The sequence below is a fragment of the Scyliorhinus canicula genome, chromosome 18 (assembly GCF_902713615.1).
Source record: "Scyliorhinus canicula chromosome 18, sScyCan1.1, whole genome shotgun sequence".
Lineage (NCBI taxonomy): Eukaryota > Metazoa > Chordata > Chondrichthyes > Carcharhiniformes > Scyliorhinidae > Scyliorhinus > Scyliorhinus canicula.
In genome coordinates this window covers 48,089,676-48,117,140 of record NC_052163.1, presented here as the reverse complement: position 1 = coordinate 48,117,140, position 27,465 = coordinate 48,089,676, and the positions used below count along the sequence as shown (strand labels likewise).

At 44.6% G+C, this 27,465-nt stretch overlaps 1 protein-coding gene across 1 annotated transcript in view; it reads left to right on the top strand.

The window, feature by feature from the left end:
* The window catches only part of tbcd (tubulin folding cofactor D), a 345,114-nt gene that overhangs the window by 217,081 nt on the left and 100,568 nt on the right, over positions 1–27,465 (top strand). The window contains exons 24-29 of the mRNA XM_038777737.1: positions 839–901; positions 8,654–8,730; positions 9,031–9,118; positions 12,885–13,003; positions 16,218–16,309; positions 17,607–17,747. Coding sequence (XP_038633665.1) covers positions 839–901; positions 8,654–8,730; positions 9,031–9,118; positions 12,885–13,003; positions 16,218–16,309; positions 17,607–17,747 — 580 coding nt within the window. The remainder of the gene's footprint in view (positions 1–838; positions 902–8,653; positions 8,731–9,030; positions 9,119–12,884; positions 13,004–16,217; positions 16,310–17,606; positions 17,748–27,465) is intronic.

The following is a 27,465-nucleotide window of genomic DNA, read 5'->3' as shown; positions in this document are numbered from 1 at the left end:
GTGAACAATTGTTATCAGGCTGGAAGCAATATACACAAGTCCCCTGGGATCAGTATGAGCACCTCTGTTCTTCTTTATTTAGATTAATGATCTGGACTTGGATATACATTGTACAGCACATAATTTAGAAGCCTGCAGATAACATGAAACTCAGAAATGTGAGCAGGATAGTAACCTACTTCAAGAAGATAAAGAAAGATAGTGAAATAGGCATACACATGACAGATTAAATTCAATGAAGAGAAGTGTGAAGCGATATGTTTTGATAGGAAGAATGTGACTAAGTAATATCAAATAAGCGGTACGATTTTAAAGGGAATGCAGGGACCTGGGAGCGTAGGTCCACAAATGTTTTGACAGTGCAGGAAGTTGGTGCTTAAAAGCAGAGAGAATATATATGATTGAATAATTCTGTGAAATCTTGCTGAATTTAATTAAATAAGATTACTTTTAATTTTTCTAACGCTGCAACTGCTGGCCCTAAAGTTTTCCTAAAATGTACTTCGGTGTTTTCATTTATTTTGACTTCACCTTGAAGATTCTGTGACTTGGTTGGAGTTGGGACGAATGGTGAATATGGGCTGCACCATATCTGGATGGATCAGGCAGCATTAACTGTTTCTTGCCCTATTTCGTGCATCCTGATCTGTATGTTATGGTTAATCAAAAATCTCTTATTTATTTTAAAGTAAAAACTGAATGTTGTATTGCTTTGTTTTGGGATTAACCATTGGTAAAATGTTCCATTTATTCATAAATGTTGATCAATAGATTTGAAACTACATCAATTGGGAAATTATCATTAACTGCAGAAATTATTTTTCCCAATTTTTGACAGTTTGCTGTTTCATAGAAAAAATGTCACTGTCAAAAATGCCTTTGAAGAATGACTCCATAATTGGTAAGCTGTCATGTTTTATTTGAAACTTCCAGTTGTACAATATTACTGGTTGCTATTAAAGATGAGGCCAGTAGTGAGTGTAATGGTAAATGTGCAAAATGGATGACACGTCAAGGAATTTTAGAAACAGAAAAACTCCCAGAATCAAATTCCATAACTACAGATTAAGGGGGTGTACTTAGAGGATCAAAGATAATTCACTGGAGTTGCATAGTATGTTGCTGGTCTCGAATTCTCCATTTTAATTATCTGGTTGGTTGATTGAGTTTAGCAATGATGTCGGTTGGCTGGACACCCTGGTTTGTAATGCGAAGCGACACCACCAGCGCAGGTTCAATTCCCGCACTGGCTGAAGTTATTCATGAAGGCCCTACTTTCTCAACCTTGCCCCTTGCCTGAGGTGTGTGGTGACCCTCGGGTTATATAAACCCCAGTCAGCTCTCAAAGAGGAGAGCAGCTCTGGGACTGTGTCGGCCCTTGAAATCAAAAAAACATCTGGAAGAATAGGAGGGGGGAGGGGGGGGGGGGCAGCATGATGACGCAGTGGTTAGCACTACTACCTCACGGTGCCGAGATCCCAGGTTTGATCGCCTCTCTGGGTCACTAGCATGGTGACGCAGTGGTTAGCACTACTGCCTCATGGTGCCGCGATGCCAGGTTTGATCGCCTCTCTGGGTCACTGTCCGTGTGGAGTTTGCATGTTCTCCCCGTGTTTTTTTTAAAATGTTTTTAATTCTCCTTTTTCACATTTTCTTCAAAATTTACCCCCACCAGCAAACAGTAACGGATACAATGTCAAACCCCTTATCAACAACAACAATCCCATCTTCCCACCAACCCCCACACAACAGCCCGCATGACAATATAAGCATCAAATTTTAAAAAACCCAGAAAGGAATCCGGAATCGCCCATGGTCACCATTAACATATATAGTCCAATCCCCCCCCGGGCTAATATTCAAGGCCATCCAATCCCCGAAATTGTACAATGAATGACACCCATGAATTGTAAACCCCCCTCCCAGACTCCTCCCCTCCACTTCCTCTCGAAAATATCTCACCAAGTATCGGTCCCTTCCCCCAACCTTTCACCCCGGCTAGGCTCATCGAAACCTGTTCTACCAGGCTCTGATGGCTGGAGCCCCTCCCCCCACCTCATTCCCGTTCACTGCCCGGCTTAAACTAGGCAGTGTGGAGGCCCCCGCTCGGGTCTCCTCTCCCCCCTGCCCCGTCCCAGGAAAAACAAAAAAATCCCCTTTAACACACAAACCCACAAGCCCCAAAGAACCATCATTGCAAAGGAACGTCACAACTCTTAGCTTGTCCAAATAGACAGCGTCGACTCATTTAGTACATACAACATGCCGTGAAAAGATAAACCTGCATACAGCTACATACTCTACCAACCCCCTATCCTCAGTACAAGACCAGTCCTCAGTCCCATTTCTCAATTCCGCCACAGCCCTTATGCCTTCGCAAATACCTCCACCGCTTCCACTGCCTCAAAGTAAAAGTCTTTGGATTTGTAGATCACTCTCAGCTTAGCTGGATACACTATGCCGCACCGCACCTTGCTGTTATACAGTGTCGTGTTCACTTGGCTGAAGGCCGCTCGCCTCCTCGCCAACTCCACCGTAAAGTCCTGGTATATGCGTATACCAACTCCAGCCCACTGCACCTTCCGCTTCTGCTTTGCCCAGCACAGGACCTTCTCCTTCACGCAATACCTGCAGAAACAAATAGTCACCACTCTTGGCAGCTCACTCACCTTTGGTATGAGCCTGATCCAGTTCCTTTGGAGAGGGATCATTCCCCTCCACCAATAGCTCCGCCAACATCGTGCCAAAATACTCCTTCGGCCTTGGGCCTTCCACCCCTTCGGGCAGACCCACGATGCTCAGATTCTGCCATTTTTATCTGTTTTCCAGGTCTTCCATTTTGGCTCGCAGACCCTTGTTGGTCTCTATCACCCTCCGCAGCTCCATCCCCATCGAGATGAGTTGATCACTGTGTTGCGCTCGTGCCTCTTCCACTTCCTTCAGTGCCTCGCCCTGCTCCCGCACCTCAGCCGCTGCACTCGATACCACCACCCTCACCGGGGCAATCGCCTCCTCCACCAGCACTTTCAATACCGCCCCCTCTCCTTCCTCATCGCTTCCATGTGTTTTCGGAACTGTTTTTCAAATTCCACGGCCATCGCCTCGGTCATCCTTTCTGCCGTGAGCAGTGCGGCCTCACCCAGCGCCCTAGCCTCAGCCTTCCTTCCAGTTCCTGAGCTGACCTTTCCACACACCGGCAGAACTTCATTAGCCCCCTTTTTCACTGCCATTTTTCTTTGAGATTTGGGCATCTCTCTTCTCTACACCTTCCTTTGATGTTCCTGGGACGGGGCACCAAAGCTCTGAAAAATCAAAGCTTCCTCTTACCCGCCGCCACCAGAAGTCTGTTCTCCCAGTGTTTGCGTGGGTTTCGGCCCCCACAAGCCAAAGATGTGCAGGGTAGGTGGATTGGCCACGCTAAATTGCCCCTTAATTGGAAAAAATGAATAGGAGGAGGAATTTTTAAAAATACTTTGAGCTGGCTTTCATATTTTGTGAGACTGCCTATGCTCTTATTAGAACCAATTCATCTGGGGGGGGGGGGCAAAAAGAACCAAAAAATGAAACAGTTATTCAGAATAGATTGGAGGTGTCATTTTTTAAATGTAGTATTTTGAAATGTATCATTTCTATTGAGTGCATATCCAGCATTGATGCAATAATGCAGCATATTTTTCCTCACTTGGTAAGTTTACTTCTTTCATTTTGGTAATATTAGTGAGGCAGTTGAGACAAATATAGTCCCACTTGATACACGTACTGACTTGATTAATAATGAAAGGAAGAAATCAGCTAATCTGAATATTGAGCTTCAGTTATATTTTTATTTGTAGCCGTGAACATTTTCTGTTCTTGCAAATGATTTTAACAGGGATCAGGGTTATGGGGAGAAGACATGAAGATGAGGAACATATCAGCCATGATCGAATGGCGAGCAACCTTAATGAGCCGAATTCTGCTCTATACCTTATGGTCTAACAGAAATATATGGAAATCAAACTCAGTAGTTAAAGTGAAGGAAAAATTTAATTTGCTTTTTAGTTCCTCCTTTAATGATTTAAAAAAATAAATTTTTATTAAAGGTTGCATTTTTAGACTGTACAGAAAAATAGATGAGACGGTAACAGCTTACATGTTGTCCCTTTTTGGCACGCTACTTTTGCTTCCCCCCCCCCCCCCCCCCCCCCCCCCCACACACACACGCACGCACACTCCTCTACTTCCCCTCGTCTGCTGTTTCTGGGTCTTATCCTAGGCCCTTTCTTTCACCATGGGTGGTTTGTTTGGTGTTTGTCTTTGTGGTTTTGTGTTGGGCCATCTGATGCCCGTGTCAGTCTCTCTTTGGGCTTCTCCTTGGTGTTCCCTCCAGTCTCTCCCCCCACCCACCCCCGTTCTATCAGCTATCAGTTGTTGACCGAACATTTTGTGGAACAGGTTGATGAATGGCTCCACACTTTATGGATGCCATCTTCGGATGGTGTACTTGATCTTCTCCAGGTGGAGAAATTCCGATAGGTCTGCCAGCCATCTGCATCTGTGAGTGGTGCTGCTGATCGCCAGCCAAGCAGGATTCTCCGGCAGGCGATTAGGGAAGCAAAGGCAAGGGCATCGGCCTTCTTCCCCATATGAAGTTCTGGCTGGTCCGATACCCTGAAGACTGTCACTCTCGGCACAACTCGACCCTCACCCCCACAACGTTGGACATTGCCTCGAAGAAGGCTGTCCAGAACTCAACCAGTCTGGGACATAGGCAGAACATTTCGCCATGGTTGGCAGGGCCTCACTCGCACTGTTCACATTTGTCCTCCACCTCTGGGAAGAACCTGCTCACTTGGGTTCTTGTCAGGTGTGCTCTGTGCACCACTTAGAGCTGAGAGTTGCATGAGGATTAGCCTTGTGGAGGAGGAGGTGCCATTGGCTCTGTTCAGGGCTTCGCTCGAGACTCTCCACTCTACTTCCGTCCCTAACTCTTCCATTTCTCCCTTGTTCCGTCCAGTGGGTGGAGGGTATCCTTTCTAAAAGTCGGCCATATATGTCCCCACAGTTCCCCTTTCCCAGATTGTCCGTGTCCAGTTTCTCCTCCAACATTGTGTCTCTTGGGTCTCAGGGCCCAAGGGTTCCTCGTTGTCTCCTTGCGGACAAAGTTTTTGATTTGCAAATGCTGATTTCCTGTCTGTTCGGTAGTTCCAGTCTCTCCGTCAGCTCTTCTACGGTCACTCGTCTGTCCCCTGTGTAAAAGTCCCTAACCGCTAATGTTCCCCCGTCCTGTCTCCACCTCTTAAAGGTGGCATCAAGCATGGCTGGTGGAAACTTGTGGTTGTCGCAGGCAGGGCATGGTGGACATCTTGGTTAGACCGAAGTATTGCCTCATCTGGTTCCAGGTTCTTAGTGTTGCTTCTCCCACTGGGCTGGTTGAATATTTTGCTGGCGCGCGTACATACATACATACACACACACAATCATTTTGTCTACTGTTTAGAAAAAGGCCTTGGGGGTGAAGAGCTGTATGGATCTGAACAGGAAGAGGAACCTGGGCAGTACGGTCATCTTGATCGTCTGTACCCTCCCCGCCAGGGAAAGGGGGAGTGCACCCAATCACTGTAGGCCCTTTTTAATTTCCTCTGCCAGACTGATCAGATTCGATTTGAGGATCTGTGTCCAGTTGTGGGCTATCTGGATGCCCAGGTAGAGGAATTTATTTTGGGCTGTTTAAATGGTAATCACTCCAGTTCTGCCCCTCCCCCTCTCAGGTTCACTGGGAAACTCCACTTTTGCCCAGGTTGAGTTTGTAGCCCGAGAAGGCTCCGAACTCTCCTAGAAGCTTCGTGATTTTGTTCATTCCGCTTTGCGGGTCTGAGATTTAGAGGAGCAGATCATCCACATAGAGTGAGACTCCATGCTCTCTGTGTCCTCTTCAGATTCCCTTCCAGCCTCTCGTGTCTCGCAGGGCGATCACCAGTGGCTCAATTGCCAGGGCGAACAGAGCGGGAACAGTGGGCATTCCTGCTTGATGCCTCTGTGCGAGTATTCAGAGCTGGTGGTGTTGGTCTGAACATTCGCCTTGGGGCATTGTACAGGACTTTCATCCACGAGGTGGACCCTGTCCCTTGTCCAAGCCACTCCAGTACTTCAATGAGGTACTTCCCCTCGACTCTGTCAAAGGCCTTCTCTGCATCGAGGTAGATGTTCACCTCTGATGTTCTCTCCCCAGGTGGGGTCAATATATCTGATGCTCGCAGTTAGCTGTCTACCCTTCAAGCCTGTCTGGTCCTCTGCGACCACCTCTGGTACACAGCTCTCCAGTCTCTTGGCCAGGACTTTTACAAGTATTTTCTCTTCCACATTGAGCAGCGAAATGGGTCGGTAAGATCTGCATTCTGTTGTATCTTTGTCCTTTTTAGGTGTCAGTGATATGGTGGCTTGTATTAGCGTTGGGGGCAGGGTGCCCCTCGCTAGCGAGTCTGCGAACATCTCCTGCAGGTGTGGGTTGAGAGCCGATGCATAATTTTTGTAGAAGTCCGTCCGGTCCCTGCGCCCCGCCTGCATGGTGTTGATGCTCTCCATGACCTCTCCTAGTTCCGTTGGTGCTTCCAGCTCTCCCTGTCTAGTGTGCCCCATGACTGGCATATCCAGTCCGTGAAGGAACTGTTTCATCCCCGAGTCTCCGTTGGGGGGCTTGGAGATGTATACTGTAGTCCTCGGTAGAAGGCCTCAAACAATTCATTAACCTCTTTTGGTTCGGCTACCAGTCCGCCTCTACTGTCCTTCGCCTGTGTTATTTCCCTTGTGGCTGCCTGTTTTCTCAGCTGATGAGCCAGCATGCGGCTAGCCTTCTCTCCGTGCTCATAATAGATCCCCCGTGCTTTTTCCTCTGCCAGAAGCAGTACGGTTGGGACCTCGGAGTATCTTCTGTCGACTTCCAGGATGGAGTCGATCAGTTGTTGCCTCGCCGCCCTCTGTCCCCTTTCTCTATGTGCCTAATCACCGCCTTTCGTGCCTCCCGGAAGGTGAGATTTCCCCATTCCGGTTGTTAGTAACGTACTCACCTAAGTCCAGTGATATTTTCATAGATTTCACAGTGCAGAAGGAGGCCATTCGGCCCATTGAGTCTGCACCGGCTCTTGGATAGAGCACCCTTCCCAACCGCACACCTCCACCCTATCCCCATAACCCAGTAACCCTATCCAACAGTAAGGGCAATTTAGCATGGCCAGTCCACCTAGCCTGCACATCTTTGGACTGTGGGAGGAAACCAGAGCACCCGGAGGAAACCCACGCACACACGGGGAGAACGTGCAGACTCCGCACAGACAGTGACCCAAGCTGGGAATCGAACCTGGGACCTGAGAGCTGTGAAGCAATTGTGCTAATCACTATGCTACCTTGCTGTGGCAGAAGACCTTGTTGGCCAGGAGGGTCGTATCCAACCACCATGTGGGGTGTTGGGCACGGCCTGTCTCCAACCTCACACCCATGTAAAGTAGAGCTTGGTCGGAGATTACGATCACTGAGTATTCTGCCCTGACTATTTCTGGAAACACCGATATCCCCACTTCAAAGAAGTCTATGCGGGTGTCGACCTTATGTACTGGTGAGAAGAACAGGAACTCGTTCTCACCTGGGTGCAGAAACTGCCATGGGTACACTGCCCCCACCTGCTCCATGAACATTACCAGTTCCTTCAGTCAGTGTTTGTATTTATGTTGGGGATTTTCAGCATGGTCTTTTTTGACAAAGGATCACCTGGACTGGAAATGTTAGCTCTTTTCTCTCCTGTCAGATGCTGCCAGACCTGCTGAGATTTTCTCGCATTTTCTCTTTTGTTCTTTTTTTTACAATCTCCATGTCATCCCAGTTGGGGGCAAACAGGTTTACCAGGACTATCGGTGCTCCGTCTAGGACACCATTGACCATGACGTACTGTCTCCCTCGGTCTGAAACGTCTTTGTCGCCGTGAACTCCTTCCTCTTGCTTATCAAAATTGCCGCCATCCTCGTCCTGTAGCAGGAATGGTAGGTAAGCCCTGCCTTACCCTTCCTTCCCCTCAGTCGGGGGAGAGGGGAGGGAGGTGGGGGAGCCCGTCGTCCAAGTCAGCGGGGACCCCTCGCCTCGTAGGTCTGCCGGCTCGCTCGCTTACTGCTCTTGCCCTTTTTCACTGTTTCTGGCTTTCCTGCGGCCTCTCGAGCTACTGTTTGCTTGCACACTACTCTTCTTTGTCTTTTTAGTTGAGGAGCTGAATGAGTCCAAATTGTCAGGCTAATTTCAGTCCAACGTGTCTATTTTTCTCTGTTCTGGAGGAGAGCCACTTGATGTGTAACTACTCAGCGCATCCCCGTCACCGGAAGTCCTTCTTTAATGATTTTTGCAGTAAATAACTGTTCACCCTACCCAAATGCTGAGCATTTCTTCAGCTTAGATGATTATTCACCCCTCAGAATAAAATGTTTTGTCCTTTAACTGAAGGAAACAATGTACACAATTTGAACTTGTCTTGTGCTGTATGTACTTGCTGCATTTGAAGTTCCAACCTGTAAAATATTGATAGGTGATACTTTTAAGGGACAGAAAATCTTGATTATCATCGTACTTTTTAAGTCGCAATTTGTCTCCCTCAAGATGGTTGTTTGTTGAAAAAAACATTTATTTCTATTAGGTGAGTGGCAGTGGCTTATTGATGACAGTCTGAAAAGCATACACCACTTTACAAGCACCGCAAAACAGAAAATCAAGGTATTGCATCTTATTTTGGTATATGCCATAATGTAGAAGTTGACTATGCAACTGAGTGACACATTGCAAATTTGAATGGTGGAAAATTAAGTCTTAAAATATCCAGTTCCAGTTTATGTAATATGAAGCACAATTATGTTTTGTGCTGATTTTATGTACATGTTACTGGTTATATTTTGTTTTGCCCCCCACTATCCTCGTTCTGCCGGCTCAGAAGCACTATGTTTGTTACTTTGTTTGCAAAAATTAAATTGCTTAAATATAATTGCTGGGAAATAATGGTAACCCATGTGTTTTTAGTTTCAGGAAGCTGTCATCTCAGCACTGACTGCTTTGTGCAACGAGTATTATCAAACTGCCCAGGGAACAGCAGATCCTGAAGTACAGAGTAAGGAATTAATTTGTTTTGGTCCCCTTCAATCCAGTCATGGATTTCACAGATTATATTTTGTGGTTTTTTTTCTTCAAAAGTTTCAATCCACTTCAATAGATTTGTGTTTTGTTTTAATTTGATGTCCCAATTATCATCCATTTATGCCATTTTCCTTTACATAAAATGTGCATTGGTTACACACTTCAAATTAGTTAGACTCAAATATCTAAATGACCGATGCATAGAAACTTGACATTCAATTGATTTTTAGAGTGAAATTAGGTATATTTTGCTTTTCTGAGGTGGAATTCCAAGTTGGGAATAGTTAGATTAAACTTAAACATGTTGGATTGGAAATGTCTCAAATATTTATGACCTTCATAAATAACACCTTCAAATCGGCCATCGCCATTATTTCTACGTTTCAATGGTTTCTTGCGCTCTAGCGAGTTGAGTGCAAAATTGTTGCACCCACTTTTAAATTCCTCCATGGTTTTGTCACACATTTTTATGACCTCCTCCAACTCTGTATTCCCCGCGCACACTTTAATTCTTTTAGACTGGGTTATGTCTCGTTTCCTGTTAACTTGGATTTGATTTGATTTGATTTATTATTTTCACATGTATTAGTATAAAGTGAAAAGTATTGTTTCTTGCATGCTGTACAAATAATGCATACCGTACTTAAGGAGGGAAGGAGAGACTGCAGAATATAATGTTACAGTTATAGCAAGGTGTAGAGAAAAGATCAACTTAATACAAGGTAGGTCCATTCAAATACTTTGCTGTATTATTGGTGGCTGCTCATTTCGGTACTGTGGACCAAATCTTGAAACTTCCGTGAAAGCAGGAGCAGAGGCTGACAGGCTGCAATTTACCTGAGGGCCATTTTTAAACGTGTTAAATTGGGTGGGGAAAGGGGTTTGAGGGTGGCGAGATGACAGCTTCTCGCCCATAAGTGACAAGTAGCCAATTAAGATATTTTTGATAAAAATAAAAGCAAATTACTGCAGATGCTGGAATCTGAAACCAAAGAGAAAATGCTGGAAAATCTCAGCCGGTCTGACAGCATCTATAGGGAAAGAAAAGAGCTGACGTTTTGAGTCCAGATGACCCTTTGTCAAAGATCTTTTTAATGCTACTGTGCAGGCACCAACTCAAGTTTTCTAGTTGGCAGTTAGGCGCCAACCCCCACTTCTGGAGGCCATCAACTTGAGGCACTGTCTCTCTCTCTCTCATACCCATATCAGCAACTCTCACCTCTGATGATATGACTGCCAATATGCCATTACTGCATCTCCAGTCTTGGGAGACTGCCCAACATCCTTACTTGGCCAGTGAGCCTGGACACTGGCTGCTAAATGACTAGCTGTTCAAATGTGTTGGACAACAGGCACTGAATGGCACGAGATCGAGACTAGAAATGAAGCCAAATTTGGGGTTCAGATCCCACAACGAACATCCACCCAAATGGCTCAGCTTTCTGGAACATCCTCCCTATACTCCTTCAGCTTAGATCCTATTTCCTGAAAACTTATTTTTAGCTGTGTATTCTCCCCACCCACAACCTTTTCTATTTTCCCTTTCTATCCTCCTCCGCAGCGTCCATATTTTCACTTGAGCGTAAAATATTTATGATATCCTTCTAAATGTGAGGAATGTGACAGAGGTGTGTGTTATTTGGTTGGCTGTATTTTAATGTTTACCTCACACAACAGTGAACCTGCATAAAAACTGTAGGAATGTTTTGAATTAAAATTGAGTACAAAACCATGTAAGCTAATATTCGGGCAGATGGCCAGCAGCTTAGCCAAGGGGATAGGTTTTAAGGAGAATCTTAAATGAAGAGAGAGAACCAGGAAGATGGAGAGATGAGGGGAGAATTCCAGAGCTGAGGACCAGGTAGCCCAAGGCATGAACATGAACTGGTGCAGTTAAAATTGGGCGTTCTCAAGAGGCCATAATTAGATATGAAAGCAGATATCTCGGAGGGCTGTTGGAGTGGAGGAGATTACAAGGATAGGAAGGAGTAAGGCCACAAAGAGATTTGAAAACAAGACTGAATATTTTGAAATGACAGTGCAACACTCCCTCTGCACTGCACCGATTGAACCTAGATCTCTGTGCTCAATTTTGGAGTGGAGTTTGAACTCACAACCTCTGTCTCAGAGGTGAGATTACTCCCAACTGAGTCATACTTGACAAATAGTTTCCACTCCTCCCTCTGATAATGTCCCTCGCATGTTCTCTCGTTGTTTACTTCTGCCCCATCTATAAACTAATTTTCTTCAAATTCTTAAATACCTTGCCACCTCCTAGATGAATGCCATTTTCTGCAATTCCATGTCGAATGTTCTCCTCATCTTTTTATATTAATGTTGCTTTATATAAACTACTGGATTTCAGACACACTGGGTAGAATACTGTGCTCTCACAGGTGATAAGCTTGGAGATAGGAAAGGCATGTACGTAGCAAGGATCGTGATGTATTGGAACCTTCCCGCCTCCACATGAGTTAAGTTCTAGATGGGAAGGCCCCTGGGCAACTGCTCCGCTGCCAATTGAAACCTTAAATGACCAATTAATGACCACTTGAGGGCTGTTGGTATCAACCAGCTGCAGCCAGGCCTGTCACCATGTGGCATGCACAAAAGGTAAACTTGTTTATCACCTCAAGGGGGTGGGGTCCCTTGCTCAAAGGCACTGGAGCCCTGATTGAGTGACTGAAAATCCTGAGACACCCCTCCCCCCACATTACTTAGCTGTGGCCTGGGTGACTGCGATCCTGGAACTCCGATGCCTATCCTTCTGGTAGCAGTCACACCCGCCCCAGTGGTGCTGCCAGCCTCTGATTGATCGATAACTCTTGGTGAGCAAAACATCCACCGTGGGATCTTGATCTTGGGGGATGGCGTGCTACTGGCCTCGCCACTACCTAGTTGGCTTGTGGTTTCACTGGTCTTCCCGCAAAGAGGCACTTTGGGTCTCCCCCAATACCTCAACAAGATACCTCCAAGAGATGCACTATTTCCAACATGAGGATGCTGTTATCGGTTCCAATAACACCATGAATGTTGGAGCCCAACATGTTTGCGGCAAATAACAATCTTATAGAATTCATAGAATTTAGAGTGCAGAAGGAGGCCATTCGGCCCATCGAGTCTGCACCGACTCCTGGAAAGAGCACCTTACCCAAGGTTAACACCTCCACCCCATCCCCATAACCCAGTAACCCCACCCAACACGAAGGGCAATTTTGGACGCTCAGGGCAATTTATCATGGCCAATCCACCTAACTTGCACATCTTAGGACTGTGGCTTTTTGCTAGAGCAATGCAAAACTAATTTCAGTGCCCTGCCTACTCCTGATTCAAATATGTATCCACATTTCCTTTCAAAGATACCATTCTACTGGCTTTAACTTTTTTTTGGAACACAAAATAACTTGCTACATAAAGAAATTTCTCTTAACCTGTCTCCACTCTCTTTGTAACGGTTTTCAATTGATAACTTCAAGATGCTATCTCCCTAGCAGAGCAAATAGTAAGCCGTTGTAAGTCTTAAAGCATTTATCACATTTTCTATTAGCCTTCTCTGCTGCAATGGAAATTCCGAATTCTGGCATTACTCGTATTAAGCCCTAATGCTCATAATAAAAATTATGATATGCCTTTGAGTGGCATACAACAATATTTTTTATTAAAGTCACTTGTAACTGTTAAAATAAAATGGATCGTTTTTTGAAATGTTGTTTCTTATTCTATTATTATATTTTCTTTAGATAAGCTAGTGGACAAGTACATTTCAGAGCTTCAACGTTCTGAAGAAATGACTCGGTGTGGCTATTCTTTAGCATTGGGTGCACTTCCTAAATTTATGTTCAATGGCAAACTCCACCAGGTATGATTAAAAATATTTATACAGTGACCAATAATTAATAAAATATTATACAAAACTTAAATTGTACATGTTGGTTCATGAAATATTAAATTTTGGTATTGAGCATACCTTGTCACTGTGATTCCTATCTGTGACTGTACTGTTTAAGATTTAATTTGCCAGGATAATAAAATGATTTTGCGATAAGACAGAGATGGTTAGTGTTTTAAAAAATTGGTTTAAAAGATTCCTAAAATAATCCACCCGTGCTCTTAACTTCAAAATATATTTTTTATCATATCATGCCCAGATACATAGAGGACTTTTCTCCGTTATGAATAAAGCACTTCATGTTTTAATTCCTAAGCAGATTAAAGTTAGAACTGAAAATAATAATTTTCAAGGGGGTTGACTGTGCTACGTTCCACTGCATTTGACCCTGAACAAATGTTTTAAAATGTATCTACCTTTTGCGCAGGGATGTAGGAAAGAACATACAGCTAAGATAATAAGAATACAAAAAGCAAAGTAATAAACCATAAACAACAAAAACTTTGTATAGTACTCCTGAGGTTGAGAGGATGTCTCTGTGTGCTGTGCCATAAGGAGGAATAGGATATAAACACCAAGCTTAATAAAGAAGGTGGGGAATGAGGAAGATGGCATTAGTTAGATTTAGATGTATTGTCACGTGCACTGAGATGCAGTGAAAGTATTGTTCTGTGTACCGTCCAGTCAGATTGTACCATACATGAAAAACATGAGACTAAGATAGGTATGGTGAAAGAGGACAGTTTTGAATTTTTTTAAATGCACAGCAGGAGGTGGAGAGAGTTAGGTAAAGAATTTGAGAGCAGGAATGCAATGGCTGAAGTAACAGCAGCTGATGGTGGATCAGAAGAAGCGAGGGGCAAGGAGAAGTCAGCTGTTATGAACACGAAGTCTATGAATGGGGTGGGATGAGGCAGTGGGACAATTTTAAAACAATGATTGGCACTTTTGAAAATGGCCCTATACTCCTTGGAGGAGGAGAGTGATGGCAATAATGGCTCTGAAGTGAGTGAGGGAGCAGCACTTTTGTCTAAATTCAAGCGCTGCGATACAAATTAGAAGACTATTGGAGAAATTACAGTACTGGAGGTGAGCATCAAGCCATTTGTAGTTGCTGGGCTTGGAGAGCAAGAAAAGTATAATTTTTATCAGTTAGGAAACAGACTTAATTAGTCTTGTAGATCCAGTCATTTTTAGGAGTTGAGCATTTCCCCCCAATTGGTTGATCAATGAAATATAGGCTGAATGTATTACTGTTACTTGGAAGATGATTTGATCATCTGCTTGCCAAAGCAAGAAAGAGATTTTCCTTGCCCAATTGATGATGAGAAACATTCCAGCTCTGCTAGAATCCTGATAATTTTTTTAACTTGTAAGTTGAATTGTAGATTGATAACGCCATAAAAGATTATAACACCTTTGTCCTATTCAGCTTAAATTTGAAATCTTCCACATTCTGTCCATCTTTAAAACACCAAACAAGATGTAGCCACCCTGTGCTAATGCGCAGTTAATTCCAGCCCCATTTGCACCCTGAACCGCAACACAGGTGAAATTAGATTTTATTCAAATATGCGAGGTCCTTGGTTGAGCCCAATAAATTACAGTCACCAGGTTTGTAACTTTAAAACACAAATAAGCTTTTATTATGTACAGTATTATAATTAAACGGACAGAAAATGTAACTGATCATAGAATCCCTACAGTGCAGAAGGAGGTAATTCGACCCATGGAGTCTGCACCTACATTCTGAAAGAGTACCTAACCTAGGCCGAATCCCTTACCCTATCTCCATAACCCCACCTAACCTACACATCTTAGGGCGCTTTTAGCCAATCTACCTAACCTGCACATCTTTGGACTGTGGAGGAAACTGGAGCACCTGGGGAAACCCACGCAAACATGGGGATAATGTGCAGACTCCACACGGAGAGTCACCCAAAGCCGGATTTGAACCCGGATCCCTGGCACTGTGAGGCAGCAGTGCTAACCACCATGCCCATGAGCAACTACTACCCCTTTTCCATCCTTTCCAACTTGCCCCACTGGTTCCTAAGATCCACTAGGTGGCAAGGAGTCTAGTTTCTCCTCTCCCAAAATGAAGCCTGGGAACAGTGTCCTGACAAGCAGGCAGTTTCAACTTTGAGTCGTCTGCTTGAAGGCACTTCCCGATTATAGGTCCACGGACCAAAATAATAAAATAACATGAAAGAAATGGGAACAAAGGAAATAAACAGGAAGGACCCTTGCACATGCAACTATGTTACTCACATGGCCTCCCATTTTGATACTTGTCTATAGTGGCTGCAGTACTGACGCTACATAATCAAAATCGAAAAGATTCTCTGCGACTAATATTTCTTCCTGATCTCTATTCATATTGTTTGACTTCCCTGCTGCATTCAACACGGCCAACTGTCCCAGTTTCCAATTGTGCGGCATTTCACCCTCAACTCCGCACTTAAACAAATTTAATGTAGACACTCTGGCAATGATTCCTCCTTTGATTGCTCCTTCCCCTGCTCCTTTTTTGTGTTTCAAGAAAGAGAAACCAGCTGCCTGAAAATGGAGCATATTTTTCTTTCAGGTTGTGAATATCAGAAAACACTGCTAAGCAAACAATAGATGGACTCTGCTGCTGGATGGCTTGACTCACAGGCATATTAATTATAGATTTGCATTCCAAAGTCTACCCTTAAAAATCATCTGCCTTTACCTAAAACCATTTGTTGCCCAACTCTCTTCCAAAGTTGTTCTCCCAACTCTGTCACAATTCTTTAAATCCTATAAGTGTTCAGTCTGTGTTTTCAAAAAATCTGGAAAGCAAGTATTCTTACATTTAGAAGAAATCAGTGTTATAACATCCCGAGTAGTACTAGTCTCACTAAAATGAGTATTAATAATTGCACTGGAAATATTTTACTGATAGTCACAAGCATGTAGTAGACTGTAATGGTGAATTGTGAAATTAATTTAACTGATTAGCAGGAGTTTGTTTCTGTTGTTTAATTGTACTCATCATAAAGAGTGAAGTGTCCTTTTTTGAAAAAATTATCTGTTTCGTATATCTCTTTGAACTGTTAAGATGAACAATCATATTCGTCTTACTGCGATGCCATAATATATATACTGCTATTGGTTTTTCCTGATTTGCATCTGGATAATATTTTTTGGCTTTTTGCAGGTATTAGAAGGACTACAGAGGGTCACCTGGATGACAGTGAAAGATACCACCTTTGCAGAAGCCAGAAGAGATGCACTGAAAGCCATTGCTCAGTATGAATTATTGTAACTTACTCGGGGCAATGTACTAAATTATAACACAAGCAAATTGCGGCAGATGCTGGAAATCTGAAATAAAAACATAAAATGCTGAAAATACTCAGCTGGTCAGTCAGCACCTGTGGAAAGAGAAACAGATAGTTATGATGAAGAGTCATCAACCTGAAACATGAACTCTGTCTCTCGCCTCAGATGCTGTCAGACCTGCTGAGTATTTTCACCATTTTTTGTTTTGATATACTAAATTGTAATCTTACATTCTGACTGCTGAGGCATGCACTTAAATTACTTGGGGTGGAGGGGAAGTAAACCAGTCAAACAATTTACTGATTTTGATAAGATTGGAGACTCGTTTAACTTTTGGAAACATGATAACATTTTATCAAGGTCACGGGCAGCTTAATGAAATTAGTTAACTGAAAAGTGTACTCTTCAATATCTTGTAAATCTTTTGTTGCTTACTTTGTGTTTCCACAACAGTTTTAATTCTGTTCCCATTATGCAATGCAAACTAACTGGGAACATAGGACCAGAAGTAGCCCCTCCAGGCTTTTTCGCCGTTCAATGAAATCATGGCTGATCTGTGACCTAACTCCATATACCTGCCTTTGGCCCATGTCTCAATATTTTTGCTTAACAAAAATCTTACCTATCTCAGATTTAAAATCAACAACAGATATGACTCTTTCATTAGAAATGATCAGTCCGTCTGTTTTCCCGCGACAATTCTAGAAAAAGTAGTGCTTAATCGCTTTCCAAACAAGTACAAACTATCTTAGCTCTCTTTCTCAAAACGCTGTTCCTATTTAAGTGCACGAAGATAATTGGAGGTTTGACTTGCATTGCTATTTATCTGTGGGGAATAAATAATGGTGAAAGACAAATAATAAAAAATAGATATTCACCTGAGGAAGGAGCTGCGCTCCGAAAGCTAGTGATTCGAAACAAACCTGTTGGACTTTAACCTGGTGTTGTAAGACTTCTTACTGTGCTCACCCCAGTCCAGCGCTGGCATCTCCACATCATGAATAAAAAATAGAGGAAGCGTTATGTCTAGCCTGAAGCTATTGCAATTCTGCTGGCCAACTCAAAGCAGTATTTGGATCTAGTTCCACTGGTCTTGGGTGGTAGATGGGTTGGGGAACTAATGAATGGAGGAAGAAACAACATTTAAAAATTGTAAAAAGATAATATTCTTGAGTGTCTAAACAAGATGCAACTCATTGTTAAATTGAACTTGTAGTTGTTGGTTTATTTTCTGACCTATTTTTCCCCCAATATTTTGACCTAGAGTCTGTAAGACAGTGGGGGTGAATGAAGATGGACCATATGATCAGGTCATCTGCAGAAGTAATGTGTCCCAGATCTATAATAGCCTTTTAGATTGTTTGAATGACTATACTACAGACAGTCGAGGAGATATTGGAGCATGGTATGTATATGATTTTGTTTGTCCATTCCTGTTTGTATTCCACTCCCAAGCATAAACTTGCATAGTTTGATGTGTTGCATCATCTTGCACATATATTTGGTATCTGATTTCACTTTAAAATCTCACAATTCCTTTTCTGAGAAATCTACTAATAGATAATAAGTATACCATTGTGATGAAACATACTAAAATGAGCCATTTGTGCAGTAGCTACCGAACCACTTAATATACTCGAATTGCCAAAATGCAAGTGTACATTGCATACCCTCTTTCTTGTATGCGGAATGCTTCAGCCTTGTACTTCAGGCTTTCAGCTATGTGTAAATCAGTTTGCAACTTATTTAAAAATTCTGGGAGTTCTTGCTATTTATGCCATAACTGATTATCAACTCCTAAATGTGTATGGATTCCTGGAGTAGGTGAGTAATTAAATAAACTCTGAGGAGGAATTGGAGCTCGATGGTTCAACACGAAGCATTTGATCGGAATGCAAGATTTTTCACTATTGTATGAATGAGATGGAACTAACTTGAGCCTGTGAAATGGTACTATTTCTTTCCCAGTGGATAAATATTCATCATATTCAGGATCATTGGGAATGGCTACAGCCATTCAGCATCCTGAACCAGCTTTCCGAATTAACATTCCTCTTCTCCATAACCCTGCACATTCTTCCTTTTCAGATAATAATCAAATGCCCTCCTGAATGCCTTGATTGAATCTGCCTCCACCACACTCTGAGGCGGTGCATTCCAGATCTTAACATTCACTGTGCAAACGTTTCTCCTCATGTATACATTATCTTTTGGCAATAACCTTAAATCTGTGTCACGTTTAATAAGTTTTCATCAAGCTACAAAGTATATAAGTATGATTGCACTTGAATGAAACAAGAATTTACATTTATTTTTCCCTCAAGTATTTTGTGCAGTGAAGTCTTTGTCCATAATAGCAGTAATATATTATCCAGCTGCTAATCTGACATTGTAAATTGCACGTCATTATTTTGTGTGGCATTTCATATATCTATGCCTGGGGGGGGTTCTGCCCCCGACAATGTCGCAGGCACTGATCTCCCTGATATTGAAGCGGGATAAAGACCCCGTGCAGTGCGGGTCCTACAGGCCTATCTCGCTTCTGAACGTGGATGTCAAGTTGCTGGCAAAGATCCTGGCAGCTAGAATAGAGGATTGTGTGCCAGGGGTAATCCATGAGGACCAGACGGGGTTCGTGAAGGGGCGGCAGCTCAACACGAATGTGCGGAGATTGCTGAATGTAATTATGATGCCGGCAGTGGAGGGGGAGGCTGAGATAGTGGTAGCGCTGGACGCGGAGAAGGCATTCGATAGGGTGGAGTGGGAGTACCTGTGGGAGACGTTGGAACGGTTTGGGTTTGGGGAAGGGTTTATTAAGTGGGTGAAGTTGCTCTACTCGGCCCCGACGGCGAGTGTAGTGACAAACGGGAGGAGGTCGGAGTATTTCGGGCTCCACCGAGGGACCAGGCAGGGATGTCCTCTATCCCCCCTACTTTTCGCACTGGCGATTGAACCGTTGGCGATGGCACTGAGGGGTTCAGGGGGGTGGAGAGGACTGACTAGGGGAGGGGAGGAACATCGAGTATCGCTGTATGCGGATGATCTACTGCTGTACATGGCAGACCCAGAAGGGGGAATGCCGGAGATAATGGAACTATTAGCAGAGTTTGGGGACTTTTCGGGGTACAAACTAAATTTGGGCAAAAGCGAGGTTTTTGTGATACACCCGGGGGACCAGGGAGAGGGTATTGGGAGACTCCCCTTCAAGCGAGCAGGAAAGAGCTTTAGGTACTTAGGGGTGCAGGTGGCAAGGAACTGGGGGACCCTCCACAAGTTGAACTTTTCCAGGCTGGTGGAACAGATGGAGGAGGAATTTAAGAGGTGGGACATGGTACCGTTGTCGCTGGCGGGGAGGGTGCAGTCAATCAAAATGACGGTCCTCCCAAGGTTCTTGTTTTTATTTCAGTGCTTGCCCATCTTCCTCCCTAGGGCCTTCTTCAAAAAGGTGACGAGTAGCATCATGAGCTACGTGTGGGCGCATGGCACCCCAAGGGTGAGGAGGGTCTTTTTGGAGCGGAGTAGGGACAGTGGAGGGCTGGCACTACCCAATCTTTCGGGGTACTACTGGGTGGCAAATGTGTCAATGGTGCGCAAGTGGATGATGGAAGGGGAGGGGGCAGCTTGGAAACGAATGGAGAGGGCGTCCTGTGGCAACACAAGCCTGGGGGCCCTAGTAACGGCACCATGGCCGCTCCCCCCCACGAGGTACACCACGAGCCCGGTGGTGGCGGCCACCCTCAAGATATGGGGGCAGTGGAGGCGACATAGGGGGGAAATGGGAGGTCTGTTGGCGGCGCCAATAAGAGGGAACCATAGATTCATCCCGGGGAACATCGACGGGGGATTTCAGAGCTGGTACAGGGTGGGCATACGGCAGCTGAAGGACCTGTTTATAGAGGGGAGGTTTGCGAGCCTGGGAGGGCTGGAGGAGAAGTTTGAGCTCCCCCCGGGAAACATGTTCAGATATTTACAAGTGAAGGCATTTGCTAGGCGGCAGGTGGAGGGGTTTCCCCTGCTCCCCAGTAAGGGGGCGAGTGATAGGGTGCTCTCGGGGGTCTGGGTCGGAGGGGGGAAGATATCAGACATCTACAAGATAATGCAGGAGGCGGAAGAAGCATCAGGGGAGGAGCTGAAAGCCAAGTGGGAAGGGGAGCTGGGAGAGCAGATAGAAGACGGGACGTGGGCGGATGCACTGGAGAAGGTCAATTCTTCCTCCTCGTGTGCGAGGCTGAGCCTCATTCAATTTAAGGTGCTGCATAGAGCTCACATGACGGGGACAAGGATGAGCCGGTTCTTTGGGGGTGAGGACAGGTGTGTCAGATGTCGGGGAAGCCCAGCGAACCATGTGCATATGTTCTGGGCATGTCCGGTGCTGGAAGGGTTCTGGAAGGGGGTGGCAAGGACGGTGTCGAAGGTGGTGGGGTCCAGGGTCAAACCAGGATGGGGGCTTGCGATCTTTGGGGTCGGGGTAGAACCGGGGGTACAGGAGGCTAGGGAGGCCGGAATACTGGCCTTTGCGTCCCTAGTGGCTCGACGAAGGATATTAATTCAATGGAAGGACGCGAGGCCTCCAAGCGTTGAAACTTGGATTAACGATATGGCTAGCTATATTCAGCTAGAAAGGATCAAATTTGCCCTGAGAGGGTCGGTACAGGGATTCTCCAGGCGGTGGCAACCTTTCCTTGACTTTTTAGATCAGAGATAGACGTTCGGGGTCGTGGCAGCAGCAACCCGGGAGAGGGGGGGGGGGGGGGGGGGGAGGGAGGGGGGGGAGGGGAGGGGGGGGGAGGGGAGGGGGGGGGGCAGCAAGGGTCGTGGGGGGACATGCACGACTGTAACGCGGGCAAGTCTGCTCGCTGCTCATGTCTGAAACTGTAGGCTGCCTTGTTTGTTAAGGTTGCCTGGGGGGGGGGGGGGGGGGGGACTGGTGCGCGCGAGAGGGCGGGCGAGGGAGGGACATTTGCCTGGAGGGATTGTGTTGTAAATAATTTAAAAAATTAGTAGGGGTAAATGTTTGTATGGAAAAACTCTTTCAATAAAAATTATTTTAAAAAAAATATATATATCTATGCCTGAATGTTAATGCCAGGTTAACAGCTGGAGGTTGTCATGAAATAACAAATCTTTCATTTTAGGCCATTGACGTAATTTGCATGAATGTCTCTTGACCAACATCAGTAAACATAAATGTGGGGTCTGCACATCACATCAAAATTAAACCTATCAATTCCGCCCTGTGTGCAACATGAACAATGCTTTATTGGTGCAGTTGTAACTAGATACAGTGAAATCGCAATGAGTCAAACTCGAATGGCACAAAATTCCAGTTATGTCGTATTTGTCAACCATTCCCATTGGCAAAATAACAAATCTTATAGAATTATGCCCATGGGCGGAATGATAGCACAGTGATTAGCACTGTTGCTTCACAGTGGCAGAGACCCGGGTTCAATTCCCGGCTTGGTTGACTGTCTGTGCGGAGTCTGCACGTTTTCCTTGTGTCTGCGTGGGTTTCCTCTCGCAAGTCCCAAAAGACGTGCTTGTTAGGAAAATTGGATATTCTGAATTCTCCCTCGGTGTACCTCAACAGGCGCCTAGGGTATTTTCACAGTAACTTCATTGCAGTGTTAATGTAAGCCTATTTGTGACACTAATAATGATAAATTTAAATTGCACATTTGTAATCCCGGATTAGCCAAACTTGTCTAAACTGTTATGACCAGGTGAGAAGTGAACTGGTTCCCCTCTATTCAACCTCCTTGATTGGTATTAACAAAGGTTTTAGTTTCTTTTTCATGTTGATATGTCTTTTCCATATCAGAATATATTTACTATTGAGCACAAAGAACCCAATCAAACAAGGTTTTTTAAGTCAAAGAAAGAGCAAATTTATTAACCACCAAACCTGAGAAAAATAATAAAAACACAACGTCAAGCATTTGGCCTCCATGCAATCATTCACGTCCGCACATGCATGCACAGCTATCAGAAATAAGGGGAACTGGAGTCCAATTTTTAAAAAAAAAGGTTAAATAATATACGAATAAGTGACCTTTGATTGTCCTGGGGGTCTAGACTTTAACTCTGCGGCCAATTTATTTAACTGGCTTCTTGGATGTGGTCAGATGTAGAAGATGTTGCAATTATTATGAGATCTCAGTTCGCTGGTCGGTTTCTGGTGGAGTTTACTTCTCAAACCGGGAAAGACACACTCCAAATGAGAGAGAGCTCACAGCTTGCTTCCTTTGCTGAAGTCTTTTTTTTAACATTGCCTGTGTCACTTGCAATCTCTCTGCAGTGGCTGGCAGCCTTGCTAGAAATACTTCACCCATTGTGTACTTCCGGGAAGTTCTGGGTGTGTCTGTCTGTGATAGCTATTGTTAAATATCCAGCACTTAGCATTTTTAATGTCTCTCCCTTAGATAGTTACAAGTTTCAATGGTTGGCTGGATTATAGGAAAAGTCTCTCTTTTCATACCCCGTTGAGAGTGATTTGTTGGTTTTTCTCCTTCACCTTGGAATGTAGCCTTGCATTTTTTAGCCGTTTTCTCTGTTTCAGTTCAAACTGCAGCATTTCCAGGCAGTTGAAAAACTATGGGCGGGATTCTCAGTTTCAGAGACTAAGTGCCGACGCCAGGACAGAATCAGTGGACTTCTACAACAGCAAAGTTGGCACTGCTCCCGGAGCAATTCAGGAACTGTTAAAGAGCTAGCACCGGCACAACGTAGAACACGACCAATTCAAATGCAAAACGGTGTCGGATTTACATAGATACATAGAAGATAGGAGCAGGAGGAGGCCTTTTTACCTTTCGAGCCTGCTCTGTCACCCATCACAATCATGGCTGATCATCCAACTCAATAGCCTAATCCTGCTTTCTCCCGATAGCCTTTGATCCCATTCTCCCCAAGTGCTATATCCAGCCGCCTCTTCAATATATTCAAAGTTTTAGCTTCAACTACTTCCTGTGGTAATGAATTCCACCGGCTTACCATTCTTTCTGTGAAGAAATGTCTCCTTATCTCTGTCCTAAATGGTTTACCCTGAATCCTCAGGCTGTGACCCCTGGTTCTGGGGACACCTATCATTGGTAACGTCTTCCCTGCATCTACCCTGTCTAGTCCTGTTAGAATTTTATAAGTCTCTGTGAGTTCCCCCCTCATTCTTCTGAACTCCAGCGAGAACAATCCAAACCTAGTCAATCTCTCCTCATATGACAGTCCCGCCATCCCTGGAATCAGTCTGGTAAACCTTCGCTGCACTCCCTCGAGAGCAAGAACATCCTTCCTCAGAGAAGGAGACCAAAACTGCACAAAATATTCTAGGTGTGGCCTCACCAAGGCCCTGTATAATTGCAACAACACATCCCTGCTTCTATACTCGAAACCTCTTGCAATGAAGGCCAACATACCATTCTTTACCGCCTGCTGCACCTGCATGCTTACCTTCAGTGAATGGTGCACAAGGACACCCAGGTCCCGCTGCACACTTCCCTCCCAATTTACAACCATTCAGGTAGTAATCTGCCTTCCTGTTTTTGCTTCCAAAATGAATAACCTCACACTTATCCAAATTATACTGCACATGCCATTGGTTTTCCCACTCGCCCAACCTGTCCAGATCTTGCTGTAGGATCCCTGCATCCTCGTCACAATTCACCCTCCCACCTAATTTGGTATCATCTGCAAACTTTGAGATGTTACATTTTGTTCCTTCATCCAAATCAGGAGGAGTTCACCCTCTCCAGGGCGTCCGCCCATGTCCCCTCCTCAATCTGTTCCCCCAGCTCCACCTCCCACTTAGCCTTCAGCTCCTCTACCGACGCCTCCCCCACCTCCTGCATTACCTGGTAGATGTCGTGTTAATTTCCTCTTTAACCAGCAGTGCCACACCACACCTTTTCTTTTATGCCTGTCCTTCCTAAATACTGAGAACCCTGGGACATTCAGTTCCCATCCCTGATCGCCCTGCAGCCATGTCTCCGTAATCCCAATTATATCATACCCATTTATATCTATCTGCGCGATTAGTTCATCCATTTGCCAGGGTCAGGATTGGCACTCAAGAGGCTGACAAGCTGCAGCCACATAGTACTACTCCACTCCCCACACACACTCATCCCAGCCAACAAGATGGCGCTGGAGTGCGCACATCCAATTGATGGGTCGGCTGGGGCCAGAGGATGCGTAGGGGGGTGGCCTGAGGAGACACCCATATGACCCGTGGCATTAAGTTCACAGTGGGTAATCAGCGGTGTGAGCAGCCGGCGGCGATGGTGTTCCGTGCCCGTCCACCCCAACCCCACGTCCCACCTCCTGGCCGCCCGGCTATTCCCCCCGGCCTTGGCAGAAGACCCCGGCCAGCCGCACAACTGTCAGCACGCTATGGCGATGTTGAACATTCCGTAATCCCTTTCTCGACTTCAGCAGCTACGGCGCCTGTTTCCTGATTTTTGAAACCACAAGTGAACTTTGTCATCGGTAATTCCTCCCGATGGAGGTGGAGCATCGCGGGGGCTCTAGCTAATACTGGGTCAGGCCTGCTAATGATATGCCAACAGTATTCATAGTATTTGTCGAATAGCACGCATTGACATCGCTTTCAAGGCACCGGACCATGGCATTCAGGCACTGCCCACGATTTGGGCAAGACCCATGCTCCGCCAATCGCTTTTCCCAATTTCGGCATCGGCCGACGGAGAATCTCGCCCCGTTTATTAAAAAAAAAAGGGACATAGCTTCATAACAATCGCAGAATCACAATTGGTAATTGCAGAAGGAAGCCATTGGCCCATCGTGTCTGCACTGACTATTCAAATGAGCAGTATAGCTTTGTGCCATTGCCCTGGATTTTCACCGCACCCCTGCATGTTGTCTCTATTCAGGTAATCATATAATGCCCTCTTAAATGCCTCAATTGAACCTCCTCCGCCACACTTCCTATCAGTGCATTCCAGGGCTGGTTTAGCACACAGTTAATCGCTGGCTTTGAAAGCAGGCCAGCAGCACGGTTCAATTCCCGTACCAGCCTCCCCGAACAGGCGCCGGAATGTGGCGACTAGGGGCTTTTCACAGTAACTTCATTTGAAGCCTACTTGTAACAATAAGCATTTTCATTTCAAGTGACTCGAACCACTTCTTACGTGAAAATTATTTTTCTCACATCACATTTTCTTTTTTTGCAAATCACCTTAAATCGGTGCCCTTTCGTTCTCGATCCTTTAGGAAGGGAAACAGTTTCTCCCTCTCTACTGTCTAGCTCCATCCTGATTTTGAAAATCCACACCAAATCTTCTCTCCACCTTCTCTCCATGGAGCAGAGTCACAACCTCTCCAATCTATCCTCACTGAAGTTTCTCATTCCTGGGACTATTCATGAAAACCTCTTCTGTACTTTCTCCAATGCATTCAAATCCTTCCGATAGTGTGGTGCCCAGAACAATATTCCAGTCGATGTATAACTTGTGTCTTGCAGAAGCTCAGCATAACCTCCTATGACCAAAGCTGGTCAAATTACCACACTGGCCAATCAGATTGGTGTTAGACCCCATAATATTCTGGGATATAGCCCCCAAAAATATGCTGGGCGATCCATCGTTTGACACAGATCTTCCGAAAAGATTTGCAAAACCCGCAAGTATGGCTGAACCAGTGCAAATGTTCAAATGTATTGATCGACGACGGGGTGTAATTGATAAAGGAAGTGGAAAGCTGTTGATTTTGACACGGAATGTGTTTATCAGCACATTGGGTTACATAAAGACTTATTCAGGTGGGCATTGGGCCTCCTCAGCTATTGTACATCTCTGCTTAACACACAGCTGGAGGTGGATTCCCTGAGATTTGACTCATTGAGATGTTAGTTTGACTCATTGCTCGCTCTCACCACATCTTGGAACGTATTGATTAAAATGCCAATCCAGGAGCTCAGCATGTGATGATACTTCAGTCTAACACTTTTCTTAAAAAAAAAAATGTTTTTCCAATGAAGGGACAATTTTGCATGGCCAATCCACCTGCGCTGCACATATTTTGGTTTGTGGGGGTGAGACCCGCGCAGACACGGAGAAATGCAAACTCCACACGGGCGGTGACCAGTTCAGCCTAATACTGAGGCAATGCTTCACAATGGGGAAAGCTGTCTTTCAGATGAGATCTGAACCTCAGACCAGATAGCTGCCTGTTCTCATGGATGAAGAAGATTCCATGATACTACTTGAAGGAGAGAAGTAAGTTCTTTGATCTCTGGCCAAAGTTAAGTCTTCAACCAATACCACCTAAAGCATATTATCTTGCCATTGATTTATACAGGGCCTTTCATGACCTCAGGACATCCCAAAGATCTTAACAGCTAGTAACTTACTTTGAGGGAAATCTGTGTTCATGCATGTTCCCATGAACAGCAATGAAATAAATGATCAGATTATCTGTTTGGGTAAATTTCAAGGATAAGTCACCAGGAGAAACTCCCCTGTTTTTCTTTGAATAGTGCCATGGGATCTTTAACTGCAGCTGCGAGGACAGGTGGGCTTTTTTTTTTATTGTGCAGCACTTGAAAATGACCTGGCAACATTATAAGATGCTAAATAAATGCAAATTCCTGTTTACTTTATAAAGCCATTTGACACATTAGAAACTAAATACATTTCATGCTCGGATTTTTTTTCAACTTTGAAAGTCTATATTTTGCTAAACCGCAGAAAACAGTCAGTAAAAAGAATGCTTAATGTCAGCAGTTGCAGTAATATTCCTGTTGGCAACTTGTTGTTTCAGGGTAGAAATTCATAATTTGTTCAAATCTGTGTTCTCGTGTCAAGGCATGCATTATTGCAAAAACTAAACAAGTGCACTTGATATTAATAGCATTGCATTACCTAAGTACTTTTGTGATGTTTAAGGCTAAATATTTTTTGTCATGGAATTTTCTTGCAGAAGCTTTGAAAGTGTTCAAATGCTACTTCAGTGTGACCATCGTGGGAATTTTGGATATTGGGTTGGGAATCTGATGTCAAAATCTTTAGTGGGTACTGATCCCACACTATGGGGCCCAAGTTAAAAAACTGCCCACACAGTTTTGCCCAAGTTAGGCTGCTAATTAGCTTGAGTGCTGGTTTGGTTGTCAA